Genomic DNA, 25081 nt, shown 5'->3' on the forward strand with positions numbered 1-25081 from the left:
CACTGCAGTGCTCATTGTTTACAGGGCAGGGAAATAATAGACATTCTAAATGGCGTAACTGTGCGGCAAATACCACAGCTAGATTTATCAAGCAGTGGTAAGACGATAACTGCTTTTCAAAGCCTGAAGGGCTGTTTTTGTTTTGTTTTGTTTATTTTTCCCCCAAAAAAGTCCTTTTTGCTGATCCTGGAAAGCTGGTAAAATGACAAATATGTGGATTTTAATACAACAGTAGCTGTGAAAATATCAACATTTATACCACAACACCTAGATAACACCAACAATGTTTACTGTTTGTTTGTTTTTAATGTACTTAATGCTTTGTACTATCCCATGCATACTGTTTTACTTGGTTACTATTTTATGATAGATTCACAGCTACTGTATAAAACAGTATGATCTACGATAAACTCTAAATTTTCATATTTTCCTAGGTGTTAAAATGGGCTCAAGGAGAACTATTTCAGACTACTGGAATTTTCAATTCCACACAGCTAGAGTCTTTTCTGACTAATCAATTGACTCTTGGATTCAGAATGAATTTTCACTTCCACATTAAATGTTATATGGAAAGGAAATTAAAAATATGCTGATGCACAGAACTGACACGATCCAACTTTCTAGGACTGTTCTAGCAATACAGGCACTTGTCTGTCTTCCTACAATGCAAGTCTACAATGCAAATAGATCTTCAGCATTGACTCAGTTGTATGTGGTATGCATATTAAAATATAGGAATGTATCTTGAAATAAGTAATTAACATTTGGACTATAAAAGAAAATGTAGCATTTTTCTTTTATTATCAAACAACCCAAGAGAAATTTAGAAAAATGTTATTTTCTTTTTTGTGATACTTTTGTGATAATGAGATAATTAATAGGAATTAAACAATAACTCCTTGTCTGACACTTGCTAAAACAAAATGCACATCTTCACCTCTGAATTATTCTTTTTTTTGTAACACTGTACCCCAAAAAAACCAGCTTGGAGCAACAGGGTCAGTGCAGTTGAGCTTGGTGGTCTTCAACTAGCTAAAAATCAGGTGCTGCTGAAGAATAAGCTCACACAGTATGCTGGATGAGGGCTGTACCCCATTGCCTGCAGAATGCTTGGTTTCAGCTTTGCTGCAAAGCCATCCATTGTCTATTTCATACTTTATTCAAAGCCATTCATTCATTATTTTCTACTCTGTTCCTTCTGTACCAATGACTGTGCCTTATATGTCATATTGAAGTTGATTTCCATTATATTACGGTGTTGGTTAGCCCGACTGATCCTGCAAAACTTGTAACTCTTGATACAGTAAAGACTGTTAGTACTCATTCTCCAGGAAATTCCTTGAGTTAACTGCAGCACAAATCACAGAGAGGAATGGAAACTTTCTAGCTGACTTTTTTTGCAACGGAAAAAAAGTCATGCCCAGATCTTCAGTGTTTCTTACCAGTGTTGTAAAAAAGTAGTGATAGTATTCAGTCATCATTCCCATGGAGAGAATCTGTGGAAAGAGATTAAAAGTAGAGTATATTTTACACCGGACACTTTCAGTATACTAAAAAGCATGGTAACCCATGCATCTGGAATGATACCAGGTGAAATTCTTTAGTTTGCATTTTAGAAATGCTAATAGGAATTTTATTTACAGACAGTTTATAGCAGTGGGGCCAGATGCAAACCTCTAGAGGGATGTGGTTTTCCTTCAGCCCCTGTCCAAAAACTGCTGAAAATGCTTACATGAGGCCACCCCCACAGTGTGTTATGGGATGCTCTGCAGTTCCAGTCTGGCATCACCTACGCTTATTGCCACATCCATGCACACTGCTACTGTGATGCAAACATATTGCCCTCTTTGAGACTGTGTGAAGTGGAGGAAAAGCTGTGAGGTAGAAAACCAGTGGAAAATTCATCATCGCGACAGAAATACAGGGAAAGGTTGAATGTTATTCAGTCTGGATCACAGTAAAGTAAGCATATGCTATTAATAGTATTTTAGAATGCTTTGGCAGTGTCTGGATAGTTACTTGAAAGACAGGGGAAAATGATCTGATCTGGCTTGCCAAAATTCTTTCATAGTAGAAGCCTGTTTGATTGTGTGTGGAAATACCTCATATAAAGAAAGGGAAGAACCTAAACTTTCCAAGCTGCAGAAGATAATAAAAACAGCTCAGTGTTAATCACAAACAACCAACCCATTTCCAGACACTAAAAATCAAGCCAGAAGGCAAGCATTTTACTGAAACACTTCATTGAATTTACATGTCAAAATTGCCTTTTTTATTTCTTATTTTATTAAGCCTCTTGTATGGCTTTTCTTAGAGTTGTTTTATTACCTGGAAAAGTCAGCAGACTAGCAACCCTGGAGACAGATGTTCCTTCCCTTTTTATGCACATAAAATTATATATGGTGATATCACTGAATACCTCTGCATGCTGTGTTTCCCAGCTGATTTGTAGAATCAGAGAATGGCTTAGGTTGAAAGGGTCCTCAAAGAATACTGAGCTCCAGCCCCTTGCTGTTGGCAGAGACATGGCTGGACTGAATTCTGCTCCCTGAACCAGCTCTGCTTCTGTAACTGTGGTTTCTGCTACTGAAGGAGGTGCCAGGCAGGACTTCTGTGATATGGGTTTCTTTTTAGTTGAAAGTGTACTGAAATAATCCAAGGTTTTTATATGAGACATAGAGCAACTTCTAGGTAATAATGATTCTAATGCGGCTTGAACACAGGTATTCCTCTGGATGTCTAGATTTACTTGGTCCTGACTCTCACAGTTGGTATGTTGGTGCTACATAATTATGACAGAAAGATTATACCAACAAATGCAGAGGACGTTTACAAATACCCAGATTTAAATTGTCTGTTCATTAAAGTTTTAATTCTTAGCTTGATATATAAAGTCTGATATTGCATTTCTATAATAGAAGGTATACACTCCAATCTTCCCGTATAGAAAAAGTAAGACGATAGAAGATCAGGACAACGCTAAGCTATCACATCTTTAAACACAACTTCCACTAGAAAAATATATTAGCTTGAATGATTACCAAGTGTATAGCCAGGTGTTTGGGAAGAATTATTTAGTTCGTGCAGCTGCAGATACACAGCTCCTGAGTATACAGTTAGTTAATCCAGGGTAGCCCAATTATTATATTTTCTTAACACATCCAAAGGCCCGAGAGACAGGTGTGTTTGCCTCCTCAACACAATTTAGATTAAAACTTTTTTTTTTTTTTTTTAATATTGATTCCCGAATAAAGCACTATAAACTGAGGTGGCAGAGCGCGCACATGGCTGTGAATAATAATGATTTCAAAAGTCATACTACAGAACTACATCTGACAACAAAGCAGAACCCCTGACAAACAAGGACAATTACATGTAAAAAATGGGATTCGATCAACAGTGTTACCTGTCGTGCATGACACACAGGTTCACAATGGAGGTGTTCAAGAGCCATGTGGATGTGACACTGAGAGACGTGGTTAGTGAGTGTGGTTGGGATGGGTGACAATTGGACTAGGTGATCTTAGTAGTCGTTTCCAACTTTAATGATTCTATAATGGCCAGCAGTGGAAGAGTGCCCTGGATTTGGCAATGGCCTGGCTTCAAGGGTGCCATGAGAGAGGCTTCCTGAAGTTCTTCCAACGAAAGCTCAACTGATGTGGCACTTTTATAATTTCTCTATTAGCAATGACTCAATTAAGATGTGAAGCTACAGATAGCTGGAAGAGAGACTGTGTGGCACACACACAGTAATAACTTTTTCTTTTTAAGGAATAACTGTTGATGCTTGATCTGTCTCAGGTTGGGCCCTGATCTGTTGATGAGCTCTCTTACTTAGCACTGATCATAAGAAAAGACTGCACTGGTTGTCCCTCCCCACCCCCCGACACTCATTAGCAATGATAATTAATTAACAGGTACATAGCCCTTAGACTTTGTTGTGATTTGTGAATTAGATTTGTAGATTGACCTAAATAAGGTGCTTTTCATTCATGGTTATGAGAGACTTTGCAATAATAACTTATTTATTTCTCTTCTAGGGTAACATAATGGCTAAGTATAATTCCCAGTGAAAGGACAGATTTGATGACCATTCTGAGAGTTCACTCTGACGGATGGTATTAGGAAAACAGGAAATGAAGGCAAGTATAAGAAACAGCAGGAGGGATGTTAGGTACCATGCTGAGGACCCCAAAGCATCACCTTAATGATTTGAAAGCTCCTATTAGAGTAATTAGAAGAGTTGCACTTGTGTGCTCTCAGCAGCAAGGGCTCATTTTCTGCTGTCTGTCTGCAACACAGCAGCAACAGATATGGGGACAGCAGTTTCCAGGAACTACCTGAGGCAGACAATAAGAAAAGTATGATGGGAGCAAAGATCCCTTTCAGGCTGACACATCTCCGAAGAACCTGGCAAAGCAGCTGCACAGGCTCTTCCCACTGAGCCTCCCCAGTACAGAAAATGAGCAGAACAGCCCAGAAGAGGGACAGGAAATCGGTAAGTTTTGTTTATACATATATAGCTGCCCATAAGAAATTAGAACAAGATTTGATTGCATTCTCCTATTTAAATAATTTGCATGCAATTACATAAACAATTATGCATATATTTAAATAGTCTTATTTAAATAATAGCAGCTTTTACTTACTGTGGAATTCAGATGAATGTAAACTAGCAAAACCATGATAAAATGCTCTGTATTCTTCTTGCAGGTCTCCTTCCCACAGAACCCTATATAAAATCTGTTCTTCAGCCAACCCCAGATATAGGTTATGGTGGGAAATATAATAAACTTCCATCTCCAGTTATCCATTTCAAATCAAAGTTTTGCGCTTGTGTTTAGTAAACCTGTACTTTAAGCTGTGGTTTATGAAATGCAATGTGAATTTGAACTAGTATCAATGGTCAAAGTATATAAGTGGACAGAGACTGGATCAAAAATATTGTCTGTAGTTTGGATGGGACCAGGCTATCTTTGAGCATTGCTCAAAGATAGAACAAAGGGCAATGGGTGCAAAGTGAAACACAGTTCCATCTGAACATGGGGAAAAAATTATTTTTGTGAGGGTGAGAGAGCACTGGAACAGGCTGCCCAGAGGAGAGGTAGATATCTCCTTCTGGAGATATTCAAGACCCACCTGCATGCTTTCCTGTATAAGCTGCTGTAGGGAATCTGCTTTAGCAGGGCATTGATGTTAGACTTGATAGTCTACAGAGTCCCATTCCAACTCCTACAATTCTATGATTCCATGATCTCTTATGTATGTAAATCGATTTGGATTCCTTGTTCTTGGCTTGCATTGTATCTCAGCTCTAACTTGATTATTCATCTTGTTAAAAAAAAAAAAGCCAGCATAATTATTTCCTCATTTAGAGCTGGTCTTAGTCTTGGAGGCAGGCTGGAATCAGACTGATGGTGAAGTGTATTAGTAGGAACTGCATCAAATACTTTACTCATTTTCGCTTTGCATTTTTCTCACTCATGCTGTTATTCAATTTCATGAATATGAAATGAATGTGTTTCATTATCCAATTAATTAGCACCACCACTGTTTCTAGGATCAGTAATATATGCCATAATGAATAAAAGAGCCTGTGCCTCATGGCTTCCTAATTGCTCAGCATAAAAGGCTTATATTGTCCTTGCAGTGCTTCCCTGGACTCAGTGTGGGTAGCTTTACACTGGACATGACAACTCACTGGAAACCTTCCGTGTAACCTGTGTCCCACTCAGTCACAGCAGTGGTCCAGCTCAAAATGGTATAAAGTTTCTTAAACATAAGCATGAGCCCCATCAGGATTTCTCAGGAAAGCACAGCTGTTGTGCAAGAGAGAGGAGAACCAGTGAGAGGAGATTGCTTCTCACCCTGTGGCATAGGGGCATCTGGGAGGATTTGCTGCAGGTGTTCCTCTAGCAGCAGTGAGAACACAGCTTATGTTGCCTTTCTGCAGGAGATTGCCATTTTCACCCTTCCTGCCTGCCTACTGGAAGGATCACATTCAAGAACTGGAGTTTTATGTTCTCTATATTATCAAATTTATCACTATACTTAGAATGCATTCTACAGAGACATTTTTTATACTCCTGTATGAACCAAATTAGTTATTTTGCTCTTTGTCACGTGGTGAAAACATACATGGAAGTCTTTATAAAATGATTTATGAGTGTCCTAAGCCTGATCAAATGTGCTTTACATTTCATGAAATTATTTTTAACTGTTGAGGAAGAAGTAGATAATTCTAGGCTAGTAGCAATGTAATTTAAGAGAGACGAGTTTGCCTAGCAGGAATATCTATGCCAAGCATTGATGTATTAGAAGATTAAACTGAAGGTTAACACTAACAACTTAACCTCTTGAACTGAGTTCCTCATATAAAAAGGCAAAATCAAAAAAAAATATAGTAAATGCAGTAGTAAGAACATTTTGGAAGATATGCACATAAAGCAGATTACTATTTGTAAAAGCTTGATTTAACTGACTTGTGCAGTTACTTCCTAGTCTAGACAGGAACTAAATCTCTGTCCATGAAATATTTCAGCTAAGTGTTGCAAACACCATGTTTCTTCCTAAGAAAGTGATTCTAAATTCCTCTTGTAAAGAACTCAATTCTGTTGATTTCAGACATTTTTGGAGGGTGCCCTATTACTTCACTCTCTCTCAGGTACGTCTTTGGGGGCTTGGAAAGGCAAGACATGCTAGGCATCACTGGAACAGGGTCAGGATAAGGCAGGCACTGCTGAAGTTTACCAAGTTGGTTCCTACAGATCCTATGCTGGGACTTTGGAGAACACAGTTTTGCCCTTAGAAACCTCAACTGCACTTAGCTCTTGTTTTCAGCACCTGATTGGAACTAGATGATCTTTAAGGTTTCTTCAAACCCAAGCCATCCTATGATTCCATACTGCATTTTGCTGCTTGTCAGAGAATTTGTTTAGTCTTCATGAATTTCAAAGCTCCATCAGAAAACTTTTCAAGTAAGTCAAGAGAGTCCAGATCAGCTGCAACTTCTTTCATCATCTCATTTGAAAATTGCAGGTGTAACATCTGAGCTCAAGTAATTTCAGATACCCTATTTCAAATAGTGGCCTGTGGGTCATTTTGGTCAGCTGGTTTGGATAGTCATCTGACTGCATGGTACCAGCAAACAGAGCCATGAAACTCCTTTAGGCATCATGCACCCGTCACGTGGTTACCATTGCTTATGAGGGAATATGGAGAGAAAAATCACAGCAACTACTGAAAAAAGCAACAATTAATAATTACAATTTCTGCTTACTCCTTCCAGATGCCAATGATGGAAGAACCAGATCTCATTAAACTGGCTGGGGATTGTGAAAGTCTGGGCTCTCTGTAACACGTCAGAGAGAAGTGAAAAAGCAGGAGCTGAGGGAATAGATTATTCAGAGGCATGTAGGCTTTGTATTTTGTTTAAATTAGGTTATTGATTTTCCTATTATTTTGCACAGCGAAGAAGTGTAGTTCAATGGCATTTTATTTGAAGCTGTAAATGAGCAAAAGATTGTCCCATTTAAGAGAAGGTATCTGTCTTTTTTGCTCGTTTCTAAACAAATGCTCTAAGGAGGCAAGCAAAGAGGTCACCTCCTCATGTTCCACACCTGGTAACATATCAAGTGTTACCATGCTCCATATCCATGCTCCCAAACACAGCTCCATACACTTGACACATTCAGGGCATCATTTCCAATGCACTGATCCTTCAGTCCCAGAAAGAGCTTCTGGATTTTCCTTGCCCCCCCTTCCCAGCAGACAAGCCATGCCTCAGCCAGTGTCCACCACTGTTGTAACCAACCCTTGCTCAGAGGGACCTTGGTGCTGAGGCAAGGCTTGGAGGCGGTGAGGGATGCTGACTGCCTGGAGAGAGGGTGTCCAAAAGAGGTAGAGTTGATGCTGATGCGGAGGAGAGATTCTCTGTACTTGAAGAAGGGAAATAAAGACCCTTCTACAAAGATCTGGGAGGAACCCAGGCAGACTTGGTCAGAGAGCAGGATACAAGGAACCAAGCATAAGAAATAGGGGGCACATGCTTGTAAGACTGTGCTGCAATTTCAATCTGTGAAATACCATTCCCACTCCAACCTACTGCACATTTCCATCTCCTTTATTTATCTTCTTATGTGTGGGCTACTGAGTTTCGACTATGTTGCTGTAAGTGCAATAGTCAGACAAGAAATTCTCTTTTGGGGCCTGCTTTAGGTGACCCTTGGCACTGATTTCTACCCTATCAGAAATCTTATCGAATTTAACGATGGTTTGTTTTTTGTTTGTTTGATTGTTTTTGTTTGTTTGGTTTTTTTGTTACTAACATTAAATAATTTTCTCAAAATAATTTTAATACTATTCAATATCTTGTTCTCATTCAGTGTAAAATTATATGCAGCTTTCCGTGTGCAGTGATGAGAACATAAATCATGGTAATGCAGGTGGCTCACCTACAATCAGACGAGCCACACACATTCAAAGCCCTGCACACCTCCACATTTCACAGCTGCTTTTGACAGTGAGAAACTTCAGCATCTGAGTTACAGCTACCAGCAGCTAAATACAGCCACAGAAGCATTTCCTACAAAAGCTATTTTCCCTTTATTTCTAGCCTGTATTTATGATGCCTCTGTTCACACAGCTCTGACTCCCAGGTATATCTCTCTTAATTTTCTTGTTTTCTTCCACATCAACATCCACCATCCCTCTCTGAGCTCTAAAGGCACTGGAAAACATTATCTGTATCTGCAGCATATCTATTGTCTTCCCTGATCCGTTTCCCACAAAAATCGTTCTTCCACTTTGCCCTGTCTTAGTGCATCTTTTAGCTCTTCCTCTTCTTCTTTTGACATGAAGGTTATTTTATTTTATATTTTTTTACACTCAGCCTGGCGCATTTGAAGTTTTGTGCCTCCTGCAGTGTGCCAAACATCTGCACTATATTCTTGCAGAGCTTTGAAAATTCATGCTGTTAGTTTAACCCTTCCCACACAAATCACATTTTGGAGCACCTTGTCCCTGCTGTCAGGTTGAAATGCTTTTCGGATAGTCCTCTGCCAAGCAGGGTGAGGGCACAGCAGCTCTCCTTCCCACCCTTCCCCATATATTGCTTCTTGCTGGTGCACAGCAGTTCTTTCCCCATGTTCCCAACACCACACCTGCATCTAAGGCTGTAATAAACATATAGCTTGCACCAAGAAAACCCTAAGATATAGTACAGGTCCACTTTTCTGACAGCAATAAAGCCAGCCCTCTCAGCTCACGGGAGCTTGTGTACCCCAGCTCATTTAGGACACCATCCAGCAAGTTGGTATTAACAGGACCAAGGCTGTCCTGTGTGGACAAGATGGCTTCAGGCTGCACTGTCTATTATATCCAGTATATTGATACCTACTTTGATATAGAATGCTGCTCTACATTAAATATTCCAGCAAAACATAGCAGATTGGAAGCATTAGAATTTAACCTTTACAGGACAGCCCATCTTTATGTCTTTAGACCAGTGGAAGCTTTCTTGATGATCTCTTGGAATCAACATTTCCCACTAAACTGACTGGCAGTAATAACAACACAAACTAACCAAAAAATCCAAGGAAAACATTGTTCCCAATGTGCTGCTTGCTTGAGATTATTGAATGTAGGTCACTGACTTGTAGGAGCCAGTGCTTTAGACTTTGATTGTCTAGAAATGTATAGCAAGTGACAACAGCAAATTCTAATTTGCACCACTCTTTGTGTGCTGCTGGTAATGTCCCAGCCCATTATCATCAGGCCTTGTGGCATCTGTCCTTGCCTTGTGTGACTGTCCAGTTCTCACATGTAGGTCAGGACCATGTCAACCCTTGAACAATAGCCTCTCTTCCTGTTTAAATTACAGTTTCTTTCTCTGATAATGTCTCCATTCCGTCTTCTTGCTGTCCCAGAGTTTAAAATGCAATGAGATAATGCCAGCAGACCACATTTTGCTTTGTTACAGGATATGAATGCACAGATATGGTATTTTCTGCAATAGATTAATGTCCCATTGTTACTACATTCAGAACTGAACTTGATGGGCAGCCTCTGTGGAGGCAATAGCTCAATGAGAGCCACTCTCTAAGTGCTGCAAAATGGGACTCTTTCTTTTTTTGCAAGAGAAGGCATATAAAGGGTATCTATTAAATTAAAACAAGCTAAAATAGATGCAGCAGTCTTCCTAGTTAAGCAGAACCTGAAATCTTAAAGAGAAATTTATATTTCCTTCTGATGGATATTTATTAACTTATTTTCAGACATCACAGTATCATAAAATCATTTGAGTTGGGAGGGACCCTTAAAGGTCATGCTGTCCAACTCCCCTTCAATGAACAGGACATCTACATCAATATTGCTGCTCATTCTTCTGGCTCTGTGAAGTCCTGAAATCTTGTTGAGTGCTGAAATTGCTGCAAGTTCTGTAGTGCCTTCTGTCCCTTGTACTAATTATTAAGGGTGACAGCTTTCAGGATGCAAATTTAACCCATGCATTTTCACCCCATTCTGCTTACCTGCTTAAGGATTTCTGCTGCAGTTTCATGTGAGCAATCAAATATTACGTAGAACTCCTTGCCTTTCTTCATCTCCTTGAGTAAAGGCCGGGCATCTTTATTCCCAGACGGCAATTGGCGGATTTTGATTTTAATGTTGTATCTAGAAGGGGCTTTGATGAGCTCTTGCAGACGAATTAGACCTGAAAAATGATACACAATTCTTCAAACAATCTTTTTTGTGCAGTGAGTGTTTATTGTCACTTGGAAAGTGTCTTTTATCAGTCTTAACATTTCACATTTCTAAGCTGCTATCTTCATATTTGCCGATTTCTTGATTGATACAGCTTTTCCTTTTCACGATTATACTTAGCTTCACGTCTGAATACTCTGAAATATGTTTTGAATTTGTTGACTACAGTATATGTTTGCACTGATGCAATACTGATACTGTATATTGCAAAAAAAGCAGTAGCTAGCAGCAATTAGTATCTCAGTATTAAAGAATAAGAACATAGATTTAAGAAAATCCCCTTACTAACTTTCCTACCTAATAGTAAGCATACATAGATGAGGAGAAATGGTGGAACGAAACCATTCAACGTTCAGCATCTCCATTGTTGATCTCTTAGAAGCAATGGTTAGCTTGGGTGGCACTTAGAAATGATTGTTCTTAATAGGCACCCATATGTCTTTCATTGTCCTCATTTCAGCATGTATTGCAATACCCCAGAGAGGGGACCTTTAATTTTTTTTATCATCAATTTAGAGACAAAAAGCTCAAGGGCACAGTAAAATTAAATGACTTATTTAAGTTCACTCAGCAATTCTGAGATCTTAGAAAGTATTGAAATATTTTGAGATCCAGTTCTATGTCTGTAAACACAAGAACGTGATTCCTAGTGCTGTTCTTCAGCTGATACAAATCTACAGGGCTTATTTGAAGTCAGTGAAGCTTAACCAGTTGAAGATTTGCCCAAGTATTTAAACACAGTGCAACTCTACTAGCTAATTCAGCACTCCTATGCAATTTGTATTGCCTCCAAAAACAAAGATAGTTAAGAGTTCTTTGAGGTGTGTGATTACAGTCTCCTTCTCATTACCCGTGAACTTAATTTTCCAACAAAAAAACTTGTGATCTCCTGCTGTGTGAAAGTAAAAGGCTGTCTTAACAATATGTAGAGAGGGGGAAACAAGCAAGGAGCACTTCTTAAATAAAAACCAATCTAATGATGGATATGAAAAAACTCATTGCTCTCCTGCTGGGAGTTATATATTTATCTTGTGCATCAATATCCATGGTTCACTGATCCAATGGCACATAGAAGGCAAAACAAAACATCCCTGTTTCTTCTGATGTTAGCAAGTTGCTACATATTGCTGTGTTGGCTGTTGGCTTCCGCTGTTGGCTTTCACTCAATTTTCTGGCAATGTTTTTTTGAAAAAATAATCTTTCCTTCTGCCTGCAGTGCTGGGTTTGTTCTTTCAGGTCTTCGAGTATCAACAATCAATACAGAATATTAAGTATTATGAGTATTCAAATGTAAATTACTGCGCACATTGTGAGATTAGAGCCTGGCTGGAAGCCAGCCTGTGTAAATATGAAACAATTTGAACTCATTATTATGGGGATGGAGTGCATCCTTCCAACACTGACTAACAAGTAGGAGTTTATGTAATCTGTCTGTAAAGCTATAACTTGGTTGTATAACACATTCAAGTATTCAACTGTTGACTCAGCCACTATATCGAACGGTGACTCTAACAGGATAGAATTAGTTTCAGGATAAGGGGAATCCAGCATGTAAGGAATCTCTGCACCCTCAGACTGAGTATTGTTATATATATTTGCAGAATCAGAAATTACTTAACTACCAGTGCATTTGAACTACAAAGGCAGATGAAAAAGATATTAAACTATCTGTTTCAGCCACATAGGAGTTCTGCTTCTCATCAATCAATCGTCAGTGTTCTCCTCTTCCTCTTCCTCCTGCACAACAAATGCAAACCCTTGGATGTTATGCTACCGATATTTTATTTGGAACATATCTTGAGTGCTGAGTACATAGTCTGACTCCCAGGGTCAGGGATGAAGGTTTGGGAAAGCACAGTTTCCTACAGCTGTCATTTCCTCTTGCTTATTGAGACCAAACACTCAGTCTACAATAGTCAGGAGGCCTCAGTGACTCCCTCTGAGGTCTGAAAAAGGAAGTAGCAGCTAGTATGGCAGGCAGTCATAAGTAATGTATCCTAAGCATTTGTTTACTCTCTACAAAGTAAATGATGTGACTTAAACCATTTTGCAGGTCTGCACTAGAGCAGGAACTTCAGTACAGAAAATGTAGAGTATAGCCAGGTGAAGCCACAGTATCTGAATGCGAACTTCAAAGAGGCCAAAGAGAGTCCCATTGAGAAAAAAGGCACAATTTGGGTCATTAAACCAAAGCTGTAGAGATGGGAACCAGACCTTTAGCACTAATTTTCTTGGCCTATTGCCTCTATTCTCTTTTCCAGACTTCGGAACTCTTTTTCCTTTTCTTTTTGAACCAGTGCTGGGAATTGTATTTAACATTGCTGGATTCAGTATTTTTCCAACTTGTCTTTTACTGATTTGAACATGAGAAATGGTCTTTTCTGACACAAGCAAAATGTTTAAATATGTGAAAGTCTTTGAATATTTCATATCATTTCACAGTGTCTAAAACTGTAGCAAGTTGTGTGTGATATACTTAGGAATTCAAACATGCCTAACATGAATGCAGTGCTCCAACAGCCAAATAATCATGCACACTGGTGGTAATAATCATACACTACTAGTGGTAGTGTGTGAGTAGAAAGTGTGCACTTCCCCATTTCCCCTTTCTTTTTTTAATAATACATTTCTGTAGTTTATTCTTTCACACTTAAAAGTTAATGAGGTAGTTTTACTGCAATAAGAGAAAATGTTTTTATTAGAAAACCATTAGGGTTAGCCAAGTTTGAGTTTTTCTTTGAACGATGCAAGTTCAAAGAAAGCAAATTTTGTAAAAATTCAAATTTTGCTCTATGCAATCAGATTGAAATGATATGACAAAAAGATTTGGCTCCTGAGAATTTTAGAAAGTTAGGAGAGCTGGCTATCAAATGGAAAAAGTCAGGCTTTCTTACAGAAGATGAAGTATTTGATGTGGTTGCCCTTCTCACCTTCTGGTGGTTTAAAATCACAGGATTCAGGGAAGATGGAATAGGTAAGAGGCAGAGCCAAACCTGCGCTGAAGGCACTATCATTGCTGTTGTTTGAGCTTTGACAACTGAAATAGAGTCATGTGTCTGTTACAGATCAATGTGCAAAATACCAATAGGCAAAGCAGAGATACTGGAATGGGTCTATTACAAACAAAATAAACCACGGAAAAAGATGCATAGCCAGCTCTGGCATATAGAACAGTAAACCTTAATTTATGGTACCCAAGATTGGGATGTGCAGTGCTTGATGTACAATGCACTCTCTAGCAAAGTTTTGTTGGACTGTTTTAAAACTAGCAGAGAAAATTATTTGCCTTACACAGGCAAGGCATTGTACTTGATATAAATTAACGCTTTTAAATTAATTAATAGGCAGAATTAAGGATGATTACGGCCTGGGTACTCCAATAATAAATGGAGTTATGCCTAATATGTAAAAAAGGAGGTCAGTCTCAATTAAAAAAAAATAAAACAATATTTGCGTAGGAGTTTTATTTTCCTTTAGTAGCAGAAAACTATAGGCAGTAAGGAGTAAACTGCGAATTTTAAAGGGAGAAAACCATGGGATCTTTATTCTATGCTCAGAAGCTTTGCTATCTAGAAAAATGATTTTGGCTGAAAGTCCAACACTTTGACTAAAAGTCCATCTTTCAGTGGCACAGAAAGGACAGAAGTTAGAAATAAATATCAGCTATAGTGTATTTTATTATTCTACTTATACTGAGGGCTGAGAGACACGAGGATAAAAATCTGATTGACTCACCTCAGGAAAAATGAAGGAATGTTTCTAATATGATTTTGGAATAAAATACAAGATCTAAAGCATGGTAGGTCCCTTTGTAAGGGACAGTAAAGTTGTTTAGCATGGTATGTAGAAGACAAAAGTTGCTAACATTTCTGTGTTTGGTAAGAAGCAGGATGAGTAAGTGCTTCCTATTCTAAACACAATTTTTAGCACTGTTGGTTGCAGATTTTCTAGATTTGTTGATATGAATTTTGCTTATCGTTGAAAGTCCTGTAGAGTCAGCCGCGTAGATTACTAACACTCAACCATTTATTTAATAAATGCTGAAACTTTGAATAAATTACAGAATGCCAGAAATATGCCAATATTAAAAAGTGTGTATGAGATGATATGTAATAATTTACCCTTAAGTGTCAGCAGTGGACAAATTAGGAACAAATCTGATATGTTTACAAAATGCTGAAGAACAAAATGTTGGGTCTACAGTAAAAGACACACTGTGCTGCCAAGGAAAGATAGCTCTGTATCACACTAAATTTCTTTGTTTGGTGTGATAAATTCTGTTGATATAGGCAGCTTCCTAGATGTATAGGACTTGCCCCCTTCCTGGAAGGTGCCCATCTTCATGTATCAACCTGCTCATAAAAAATTCAGAACTGTAAGGTACTGTAAGATATTCATTTGCCCGATCACAAAAAGTAGATGTCAATGAAAAAAAAAATTATTAAACAATAAAGATCTGTGAAGGCTAGTAGTAGGTCTTTCAGAAATTTGTCATGCTCTTGTTTCTGTATTCATTCCAAAATCAGCACCTGGAAAAAAGTTACGGCTGAAAGAGTGTTGGATTGCAAAAACTGGCAGGATGTTAAATACTGTTTGAGATAAGGAAAGTATAAGTGATTCAGATCATTAAGAAGCATGAGTTCACTGAGATGAACTGATTTTTTATCACTGCCCAAACCTGCATTTCTCTTGGTGGAAGTGTGCATGTGGTGATGAAAGGTGAATTACAGGAGATAGGGGGAAACCTCAGATTGGCAGACAGGCATGGTATGTGGCCTCTGTGCCAGAGGTGGTCGTGATGGCATGTGGGCTTAGATCAGTACTGCAGTATGAATGATGAAAGCAGGGTTTTCAGTCTTCAAAGTAGATCCTTAAACTGGAAGCAGGGCTGATCTGCAACCTCCAAAACAACCTGAGTATGCATCATGGGAAGTTCAGTGTTACAGCCATTAATTCATGGTTTAATTAGGAAAGAAGCTGCTTTTCACATATAATTTGTCTCAAAGAAAAAAAAATCTTTGGATTTTTTCCTATTTGTAGTATAAAAATGACAAACATGAGAGATGAGAACTAAAAAAAACCTCCAGCTAAATGGTATCAATTTAAACTCAAACCAAGGAATATTTACATTGATCAAAGTTGACCTCTTTTCTTCCCTGACTTCATGTTAATAAGATGATTGATGATTAATTTACTTTGGAAATATTCCTGCAAATGAAGTCTCTTTCATATCAATCAATTTTTATAACTGAATATGTACACAACACTTGGTGTTTTGGAATGCTAATTTGCTATTGGGGTAGGCTGAAAAAGATCTCTGTTTACCTATTGGTATATTTTTGCATATACTGCTAGTAGCTCAAGAGAAATCCTGCTGATCTAGACCATCTTAGTATAGATGCAAGAAGTCTGCTGTAGAAAACACAGCTTGACTTGCTCCTTCTTTTCTACCTCCTGCACTGTGGTATATTCTGAGTCTAAGGTGTACAGAATAGAATACTGGCATTGAAATGTACCTCTGGCATCCAGCAGGAGATGTCCTTCTTATGTCCTGTCAAATGTATACAAACAAATATATATTTTCTAGTGTTAAAATTACTGTGTTTTCTGTTTGATGTTTTCTTAAGTGTAACTTTGTGCCTTGTGAAAAAAAAAACAAAAACAAACAGTTAGGTGGTATGTTTTGCTTAATATTTCCCACATTTTGATGGGAGAGCTATAGACCTCTCTGAGTCTTTAATGGTTTGCTTACTTGTAAACTTCTTGTGAACTCCAATTATGGACAATCTGTGACAGAATATTCACTGCAGGAGAGATCATACTCTCTGCAATCATGCATGCAATAATTTTTGGTGTATGATCTTGCTGGATAGGACTACTTCTGAAAAAACTTTGGAATGCAACTATGTCAATGGTCAGAAGAGCTAGTAGATTTTTCAAAAACAAAATCTCACTCCAGTGAGGGAAATTTCACTGCTTGCTATATTTTGGCTGTTAGTATAAGAAGTGGTATCAGCTACAGCAATAGTAAAGCCTAGGTAATTAAAGATATACAAAAGTGGCTTGGATTGCCTTATAACATCAGTGTTCTTGCTCAATGTCTGTGTATTAAAAAAGTGAAAGTCATAGTCTCTGATAATGTTTGAAATCACTTCTTCCCAGGAATGAGTTTGTTATTCTCTTGTTATTATCATTTATTCATTTGCTTGCTATATGAATGAAAGGGATGTTTAACTGATATTCTTTGTCCATGCTATTTTAACGGACAGCTGTAACTACTGCTTTTCCACAGAGGAGGTTCTTGTGATAAAGAAGGAATAATCTTATCTGAGTTAAGAGTTTCAAGCTGACAACATTTACACAAGTTTTAACTTTCAGATTCAGCTTTTGGTACCCAGCTGACAATGGATTTGCTGAGAGAGTTCCAAGGAAAAAGATAATCTCTATGTTAAAATGCTGCAGTTTAAACTTTTACTTTGTAAATGCATTCTTTTTAAGACTCTCACTAGAAATCCCTAATCAGCCCCACCCTAGGCTATTTATCAGTTTGAAGCTGATATTGGTTCCACAAATAAGAAACAAAAGGTGACGTATTACCAAGAATTCTGGAGCTATCTCCAGGTGACTTCTTAAGTTTGGATGAAATGAACAGCGTTCCAAAAGCCATAGGCACAGAAGCCTAACTGTTCCTTAAGAGATCTTTTGTATTTGGTGCAAGTACTCCAAACTGAGCTATCACAGGTACTTTTGTCACAGAAATTATTTATGTACATTCATTAGCTGAAGCACTTGTCTTGCAGTGCACCAGTGCCACTTACCTGTGCTGTCTTCATAGACTACTGTCACTATTTTCCAGTTGTAGTATAGTACAAGATCCAAAACTGCTCTGCTGATGGCTGCATAGTCTGGGTAGAGGTTGATATAAAATGCATCCTTGTGATCAACCGTAGGGTGTTTCCATCGGGTCTGAATATGTGGGACTTCAAGTGCATTGCAAATGGACTGCACAGCGCTGACCGAGGAGCTGTGGGATGGTCCAAACAGAGCAGCTACACCAAGAGCAAGCTGATCACATGCTGCAGGGAGAGGAAGGAGTTGTTAGTCAGCAGAAGGAGGTAACTTGTGTAGCATTTACTGAGACCACTTATTCTTCATCCATGTCCACCATTTTGAAGTGAGAATGAGTAAACTTGTTATTCCAAAACCTGCTTGTAAATACTTCCTGAAAATGGCTTTACTGATTAGCATTATATCCTAGAACAAGCTTGCTACATATAAAAACCAAAACAGTTTAGCTCACCACTGACTTCAGATCACATTGATTCCTGAATTACTTTTCTCAGAATGGTATTTTCCTGGAGAAACCGGGAGCTTCTCATTATTGGCTTGCCAAAGAGACGTTGCATGAATTAAGTTTCATGGCAGTATGTCAGGGAATACATTCATGGAATCACAACAGACACTATTACAGATTCCCACCATGACTAGCAAGCTACTACCTATGCGAGTTGCTTTAATTTCAAGCTAATGAAGTAACATAAACAGCAAAGGGCATTATGATTTATGGCACTCCATAATCGGTGTTTACAGAAGAAGCAATAAGGCCTAAAGGCATAAGTAATGACATGAAGAAATATAGAGCCAACGTCACTGACATTTTAATATCTTTCCAAATCACTCAAATGCCATAATCAACAAAGACTTCTTTCTCCTTATGTCTATATCCAATGCAGTTAATATTTCCAGCAAGAGAATCTCTCCTGTAGGAGTATTTTTGTTTCTTTTCCTTTCCCATGTGTTTTCAGGCTAACTGACATGAGATGAAGGGATATTAACTACTTTTGTCCATTTTTATAATTTACTGCAGATGTTTCTGATGGGGTCTGTACGGACTGGGACAAAGCCTTGCACTGAGCTGCCTGTTGCTCTCTTTGTAAGGTAGCTCTTTGTTGAAAGTCTAGAAATCTCTGCTATTAGACTAAATACTAAATACTTAGTGTTTAGACACCCACAATGAGCAGAGGTTTTTAAAATTAATATTTGCTTATCTAATAGTAATAAAATAGAACAGAAAATCAATTATTTTCTGTTTTCAGCCTACAGATGGATGTCTCACAGATTACATAAATGCACAGGCTTTCGAAGTTTAATTCAGAAGCTTTCTGAAAAGATAGCAAGTTTTAATGTGAAAATTAATAAATAATTAAATAAATAATATCAATAATTCATACTGAGAAGAAATTTCTATTTTCTGCATGGATTCCTTGTGCTTATAGAATTTCAAAAATATTTGTAATGATCTCCTTTCTACAGACTAAATGGACAAGGTACTGAGGTAATTTCACAGTAGTCACAGAGGAAGAGGTTCCCACTATACAGAGAATCTAAAATCTTCTCAGGCTGGATTATATGGATAACAAATGCAGCATATTTCATTTTCAACAGCATATAGTATCATCATGTTTGATATTTGAAAATACGCATCATTTAAAGCTATCTTTGATGTTTTACTTTTTTTCCCCAATCTTCAATCTTGCTTAGGAAACTAGAGTACCATAAGGAGAATTTCGTACCTTAGACATTTGAAAGGCAGCTTTCTTACATGATTTGTTTATTTTCTAGTATTTATTTGCCTTGTAGCAAACATATCTTTTAACTTACCGCGAGCACGTTTTGTAACATTCACAGAAACAGTTGCTATAATGAACTGCAAAGCACATGTGCAAAGTCTTGGCAACTTATGGGTCTTTTCCTGGACTTGCTTGCTTGAGATTGCATGCACACCATGCAATTCCAGGAACTAGGCTCCTGAATATTTTTTAGCAAACTTCAAGATTGCCTCCTAGAGGTGAAGAAATACACTGTGCTTAAGGAAAGTTACGGTATTTTTTCCTCTTTCTGTTTTACTCTGGAAGTAAATTAGACACAAATAATTGGGCAATAATTTTCCCTCTGGGAACAACAAAAGAATAAGCAAAAAAATTCAGAGCTTGTCCAATCCTTGTTGTACATTTGTTTATAACAGAAGAATTGCACTCATATCTCTAACCCACTGAAGTGTTAATATTTCAGGACTGAGAGAGTACTGGTCTCTGCTCTTTAAAGTAGAAATCATTTGTTATGAATAATGGATATCTGTGTGCATGTGCTAATTATGGGTTGTGACATCCCACTGTGCTCCTTGTTAGGTAGTGATCATTTTCTGCAGAATTCCAGGTGGCAAATCTGTTTTTTGGAAAGAAAAAGTGGTTAGTCCTGCCACCTTCCATCTGGGGCTCTTAGCATGCAGACAGGATGTAGGTGTTTCATCAGAAACTATATGACAAGTCCAACTCAGCTTGATTCTTAGTTCAAGTAACTTTGAAATATAAAATCTTATGTTAACATTTGTATACACATACTACAACTGGAGGAAAAGAGATCAGGGTGTGGAAACATGGTGTGGAAGTGAGATATGTTACTGACACAGTAATTGAGATAATTACCTCTTCTTGAGGCTTCAAAACTATCAAAAAGGTTAATTCTCTGGATGTCATAGGTTAATGTTGTATTAGGCATCAGTGTTCTGTTTCTATTAATGTTGGTGACTGCAAACTTGAAAGCCAATTCTTCAATATTAACAGGCTCATTTTCCACAGTTTCAAAGATCCCTCCTGTTGATAGAGATAAAGGAGAAGTATTATTCACCTCTTCATCACTGTACATAAAAGAGAAAAATAAATTATGAGCAAAAATAGGTTGTATTCATAAAGGAAAACAATTAAAATCACAGTTAAAAGCACTAAAGCAAAAGCACATTGGATCGTTAGCTTTTATCTACAATGTCACCATAGGTTAGCTTGGTATTTTGAATGTTGGTTAGACAAACATCTGTGAAAGATAATGCGTGCTTATCATTCAGGTTTCCTAAAGTAAAATGCTTAAATCTTTGTTAAAACTTCTGTTGAGTCCCCAACTAAAAACGTAGTGGTATTCATTGGTTTTGTTTGCCCTGCTCATTCTAATGTATGTTTAGAGATGAAATTCGGATACGTTGGAGATGTTTTCAGAAGTGCACACATCCTGGCAGTACAAGTTCCTTGCTTAGCAGTAGCAGCTTGAGGAGAAATTGACTGGAAATTTCCTCTTGAGGTCTTTGCCTCAGAACGGCTTGTTTTGTTGTTGTTACTTACACTTTGGGCATCACTGTTTGCCATCAGCGAATGGCTTTGCTTATTCAAAGATCATTAATGTATAAGCTGAATTTGTTATAAAACATAACTGAGCCACACTGCTCCCACAAAAGATTCTAACTCTGTGCCAAAGTGGCAAGTGATGTCACCTGGGGAGTAATGTCTACCAGTACTAATATGGAACTGATTTAGAAGTCCTCTTGCAAGGATAGTGCTGCATCTATCACAACTGCTTTCAGCTTCTTCCTCTAAACTCCTAACATCCGCTTCAAACTATTTGAACAACTAGGTTGTCCCAACCTATTCTGTACAATTTCAGTCAAGCAACTGCTCTTTGAGCTCTGTTCAATTTGTCAGAACTCATTTTTGTCTTTCAGACCGAAATTGTACATACTTCTTGATCCTTGATAAAAAAAATGATGTGAATCAGAACTTTTCTTTAACATGTAAGCAAGTAAAGAACCAATTTTGATTTTAATGTTGGAAGCATTATCAATTGTTTTCTCATGTTTTCTGAGCTCAGGAAGGTGGCTATGTTTCAAGTAAATAGGCTGTCCCACTTATACTGGGATGTCTACTCCCTCTAGCCTCTGAGATTATATAATGCCAACAACACATTCAGGCTGTCTGGGAGTATTGGGATTTGATGAATGCGTAACAAACACAGCTAATTTGAAAAAAAATAGCTCCTTTAAACAGCAATTTCCAGCTTCAGTACTTGATTTTGCAAGTATAATTTACTAATTTAGTGCGAGTCACTAGAGAATACTTTGGATTTCTCTGTTTCGTATTTTCACATTTCCCCATGTGAAATTTGAGCTTTAGCCATCACTTAATATTTCCTGAGCATGAGAATGTATTCAGCTAATGCAATTTTGACGTCACCAATGTAGGAGTAGTGCAGTCATTAGCTGACAATCAGAAAATGGAAACACAGCAGAATTAAAACCTGTTTTGAATTTCAACTCAGCAATGAAAACTGGAGGCTATGAAACCCAAGTTATTTCTAGTCACTCTCAAATACACAACATCTCTAAACATCTCTCAAAACCATGTATAACAATACCTAAACACAACTTTAGAAATTTTGCCAATTTAAGCAAAGTTTTAATTTACTATATGTATTTCAGATTTGCATTTTAGGTATGCAGTTCTTTCAGAGCCTATAATTCCTCCTTACAATAATAATGATACCAACAAGCTCACCTCTTTTCTGGTTCACTAAAACTTACTTTTCCATCTTTCATCTAAGGAACACAAGTACTTTCTGCTGGCCATAATGCTGTTTTAGTCTTGTGACAGCAATGTACAATAGTTATGTTTTGCTTGGACCTGCTCTAGAATTAGCAGAACATTATTTCATATGACAAGGTGGAAAACTATTATTATTATCAATAGCCTAAGATAACATTCTATTCAGTCAGCGTATTGTTAGCAAAAAATCTTCTCCATCATGGAAACTACTATTGTGCTGTGATTGTTCTAGTTACTTGTTTCTTTGTTTATTTAACTTCAAATAACATCTTTTAACCATCCTTTGGTTAAGGAGTTTGGCAGTAGACTTTGTGTCCTATATATACTACAATCACAAGAACTTTTTCATTTCAGGATGAGGACTTTTTCCAGACCTGTAATCAGTGACCTATTAAATTGAGATTAATTTTAATTAATGTATATTCAGGAGCTATTTATAATTCATTAGCAAATTTTTACAGAATTTTTGCTTGTTACCCTTAAAAGAAGAATAAGGATTCACTGGGCAGGGGGGAGGAGTGGAGGGAAATGAGGATTGATGGAAAGAGTGAAGGTTTTGCTAAGCAAACAAATCAAAACTGCATATATAACATCACATAAACTTCAAATACAATCAGATATATTTCTCTGAAAGTCAGATGCACAGTCAATACGTTGGTACACATTCAACATATTGTCAGGTGTTCTTTTATACATGTTAACATAGCAGTAATGCTCTGATAGAGAACTTCAGTTCAATGCTTTAATTTGCTGGTGAGATTCTCTGGACCGATCTGCATAAGACTAGGACAGATAGTCATAATTATATGCATGAATTATATTTCATAGAATTGTAGAATCATAGCATGGTTTGGATTGGAATGAACTTCGAGGATCATCTTATTCCCACCCCCCTGCCATGGGCAGGAACATCTTCCATCTTCCACTGGGTCAGGTTGCTCAAAGCACCATCCAAGCTGGCTTTGAACATTTGCAGGGAGGGGCAATCACAACTTCTCTGGGCAACCTGTGCCAGTGTCTCATCATGTTCCAGATGACAAGTTTCTTCCTAATATCTAATCTTAATCTATGCATTTTTAGTTTAAAGCCATTACTCCTTGTCCAGTCGCTACACTTTCAGATAAAACAGGTTGCTCCCCACCTTTCCTGTGGGCTCCCTTTAGGTACTTGAAGGCCTCAGTAAGGTCTCCCCAAAGCCTTCTCTTCTACAGGCTGAACAGCCCCAACACTCTCAACCTGTTTTCACAGGAGAGATGCTCCTATCCTCTTATCTTCATGGCCTCCTCCAGACCCACTCCAACAGCTCCACATCGTTCTTGTGTTGAGGGCCGCAGACCTGGACACTGCAGTCCGGAGGGGCCTCACGAGGGCAGAGCAGAGAGGGACAATCCCCTCCCTATCCTTGCTGGTCACCCCTCTTGTGATGCAGCCCAGGACACAGTTGACCTGTGCTGTGAGTACACACTAGAGGATCTGGTTGAGTCCCTCATCAACCAATACCCCAAGAACTTCCACAGGGAGTTCAGCCATTCTCCTAAACTGGAACTGTTAAACACAATGCCATTCAGAGTCTCTGAAAGCTACTGCTTCCTTGCCACCACCACTCATAGGATTGTCTCCTAAGTATGGAGACTACTGACATCACTATTTCAATCCACTAAATGTTTACTTGGCTGTCTATTCTCCTGATAACACCCTCAAGGAAGCACTAAAGGAGTACCCTGCTGCCCATGAAACAACTCCGTGATATAGTTAATGAAGGAAATCATTGTCTGCTGTTAGTGAAGTTTGAGAAAAGCCAGAACTGCTACCGATTTGAGCTTGATCTTTTCTGTTGGGATCTATGTGTGTAAAAAGAGCCAAATCAGCCTATGAATTTGTACCACAAACAAAGCAGCAGGTACAGTCATAGAATCATAGAATCGTTTGAGTTGGAAGGGACCTCAAAGGTCATCTAGTCCAACACCCTGCAACGAAGAGGGTCTGTTCCATACTGTCGTGTTTTCATCTGTGTATTCTTAATAAAATCTAGCCATTTATTAAATTGTTTCACTTCTCTCATGTTCTGTTGATAGCTTGACATCAAGCTTAGAATTTATTGTAAGGTTCAGGTTAAAAAAGAAAGATCAGATTAACTGACAAGTTTGATGAAGAACCTGTTTGTCAGATTATTTGTTTAAATAAACAACATTTTAAAAGCAAATTAGTCAAAGGATTGTACAAGTGAAAGAAAAAAAATCAATGTTAACTCAAGATACAAATGATGCTGAAGAAATGAGGCTGTTTCTTCTAAGCTCAAAAACAAGCACTGCCATCCAGGGTAGGCTTGGTAGCATTTACTAGGGACAAAGTCCTCCCTTTCACCTTCCTCCTTTCCATCCCAATTGTTCTTTGAAACGATACGTATTCTCATGCATCATAGGCCAACCAAAGGCTTCTTAGTCCTGGGCAGAGGCAGACCTATCTTTCCTTCAGGAGCAGTGGGCATGGCTGAGGCTCCCTAGAGCAGTGGGCATGGCCCCACTTCAAGAAGCATTTGAAAAATTCTCTCGGGCATAGAGTTTGAATTTTGGATGGTCCTGTGTGGAGCCTGCAGTGGGACTCAACAGACATTGTGCGTTGCTTCCAACTTGTAATATCTTATGGTTCTGTGATTCTGCACTGGCACTGTGCTTGCACCCATGGTGGGCAGTTTCAGCCTCCTGAATCATAAGAAAGCTGAGTACTCAAAGCAAGGTGAGTATGATAACTATAGGAGCTGATTTGGTTCTTGAGGATGTAAAAACTTCTTGGTGGCTGTGACAGCAGACACAGCTGAGAAGCAAGCCCGTGCTCTGATCCCACATGCCCTGCTGCTCACAGACTCTGGAGAGGTAAAGCCAGACCTACATTTC

At 38.2% G+C, this 25081-nt stretch overlaps 1 protein-coding gene across 4 annotated transcripts in view; it reads right to left on the reverse strand.

The window, feature by feature from the left end:
• The window catches only part of GRIK1 (glutamate ionotropic receptor kainate type subunit 1), a 155465-nt gene that overhangs the window by 51491 nt on the left and 78893 nt on the right, over window positions 1-25081 (reverse strand). For all 4 annotated transcript variants that reach the window (XM_042810599.1, XM_042810601.1, XM_042810603.1 and 1 more), the window contains exons 2-5: window positions 20247-20414; window positions 17580-17837; window positions 10530-10711; window positions 1443-1496 (exon numbers count right to left, since the gene is read on the reverse strand). In XM_042810599.1, coding sequence (XP_042666533.1) covers window positions 1443-1496; window positions 10530-10711; window positions 17580-17837; window positions 20247-20414 — 662 coding nt within the window. The remainder of the gene's footprint in view (window positions 1-1442; window positions 1497-10529; window positions 10712-17579; window positions 17838-20246; window positions 20415-25081) is intronic.

The sequence above is a fragment of the Centrocercus urophasianus genome, unplaced genomic scaffold, assembly GCF_019232065.1.
Source record: "Centrocercus urophasianus isolate 14NV4802_14NV808 unplaced genomic scaffold, USGS_Curo_1.0 seq_12, whole genome shotgun sequence".
Classification (NCBI taxonomy): Eukaryota; Metazoa; Chordata; class Aves; order Galliformes; family Phasianidae; genus Centrocercus; species Centrocercus urophasianus.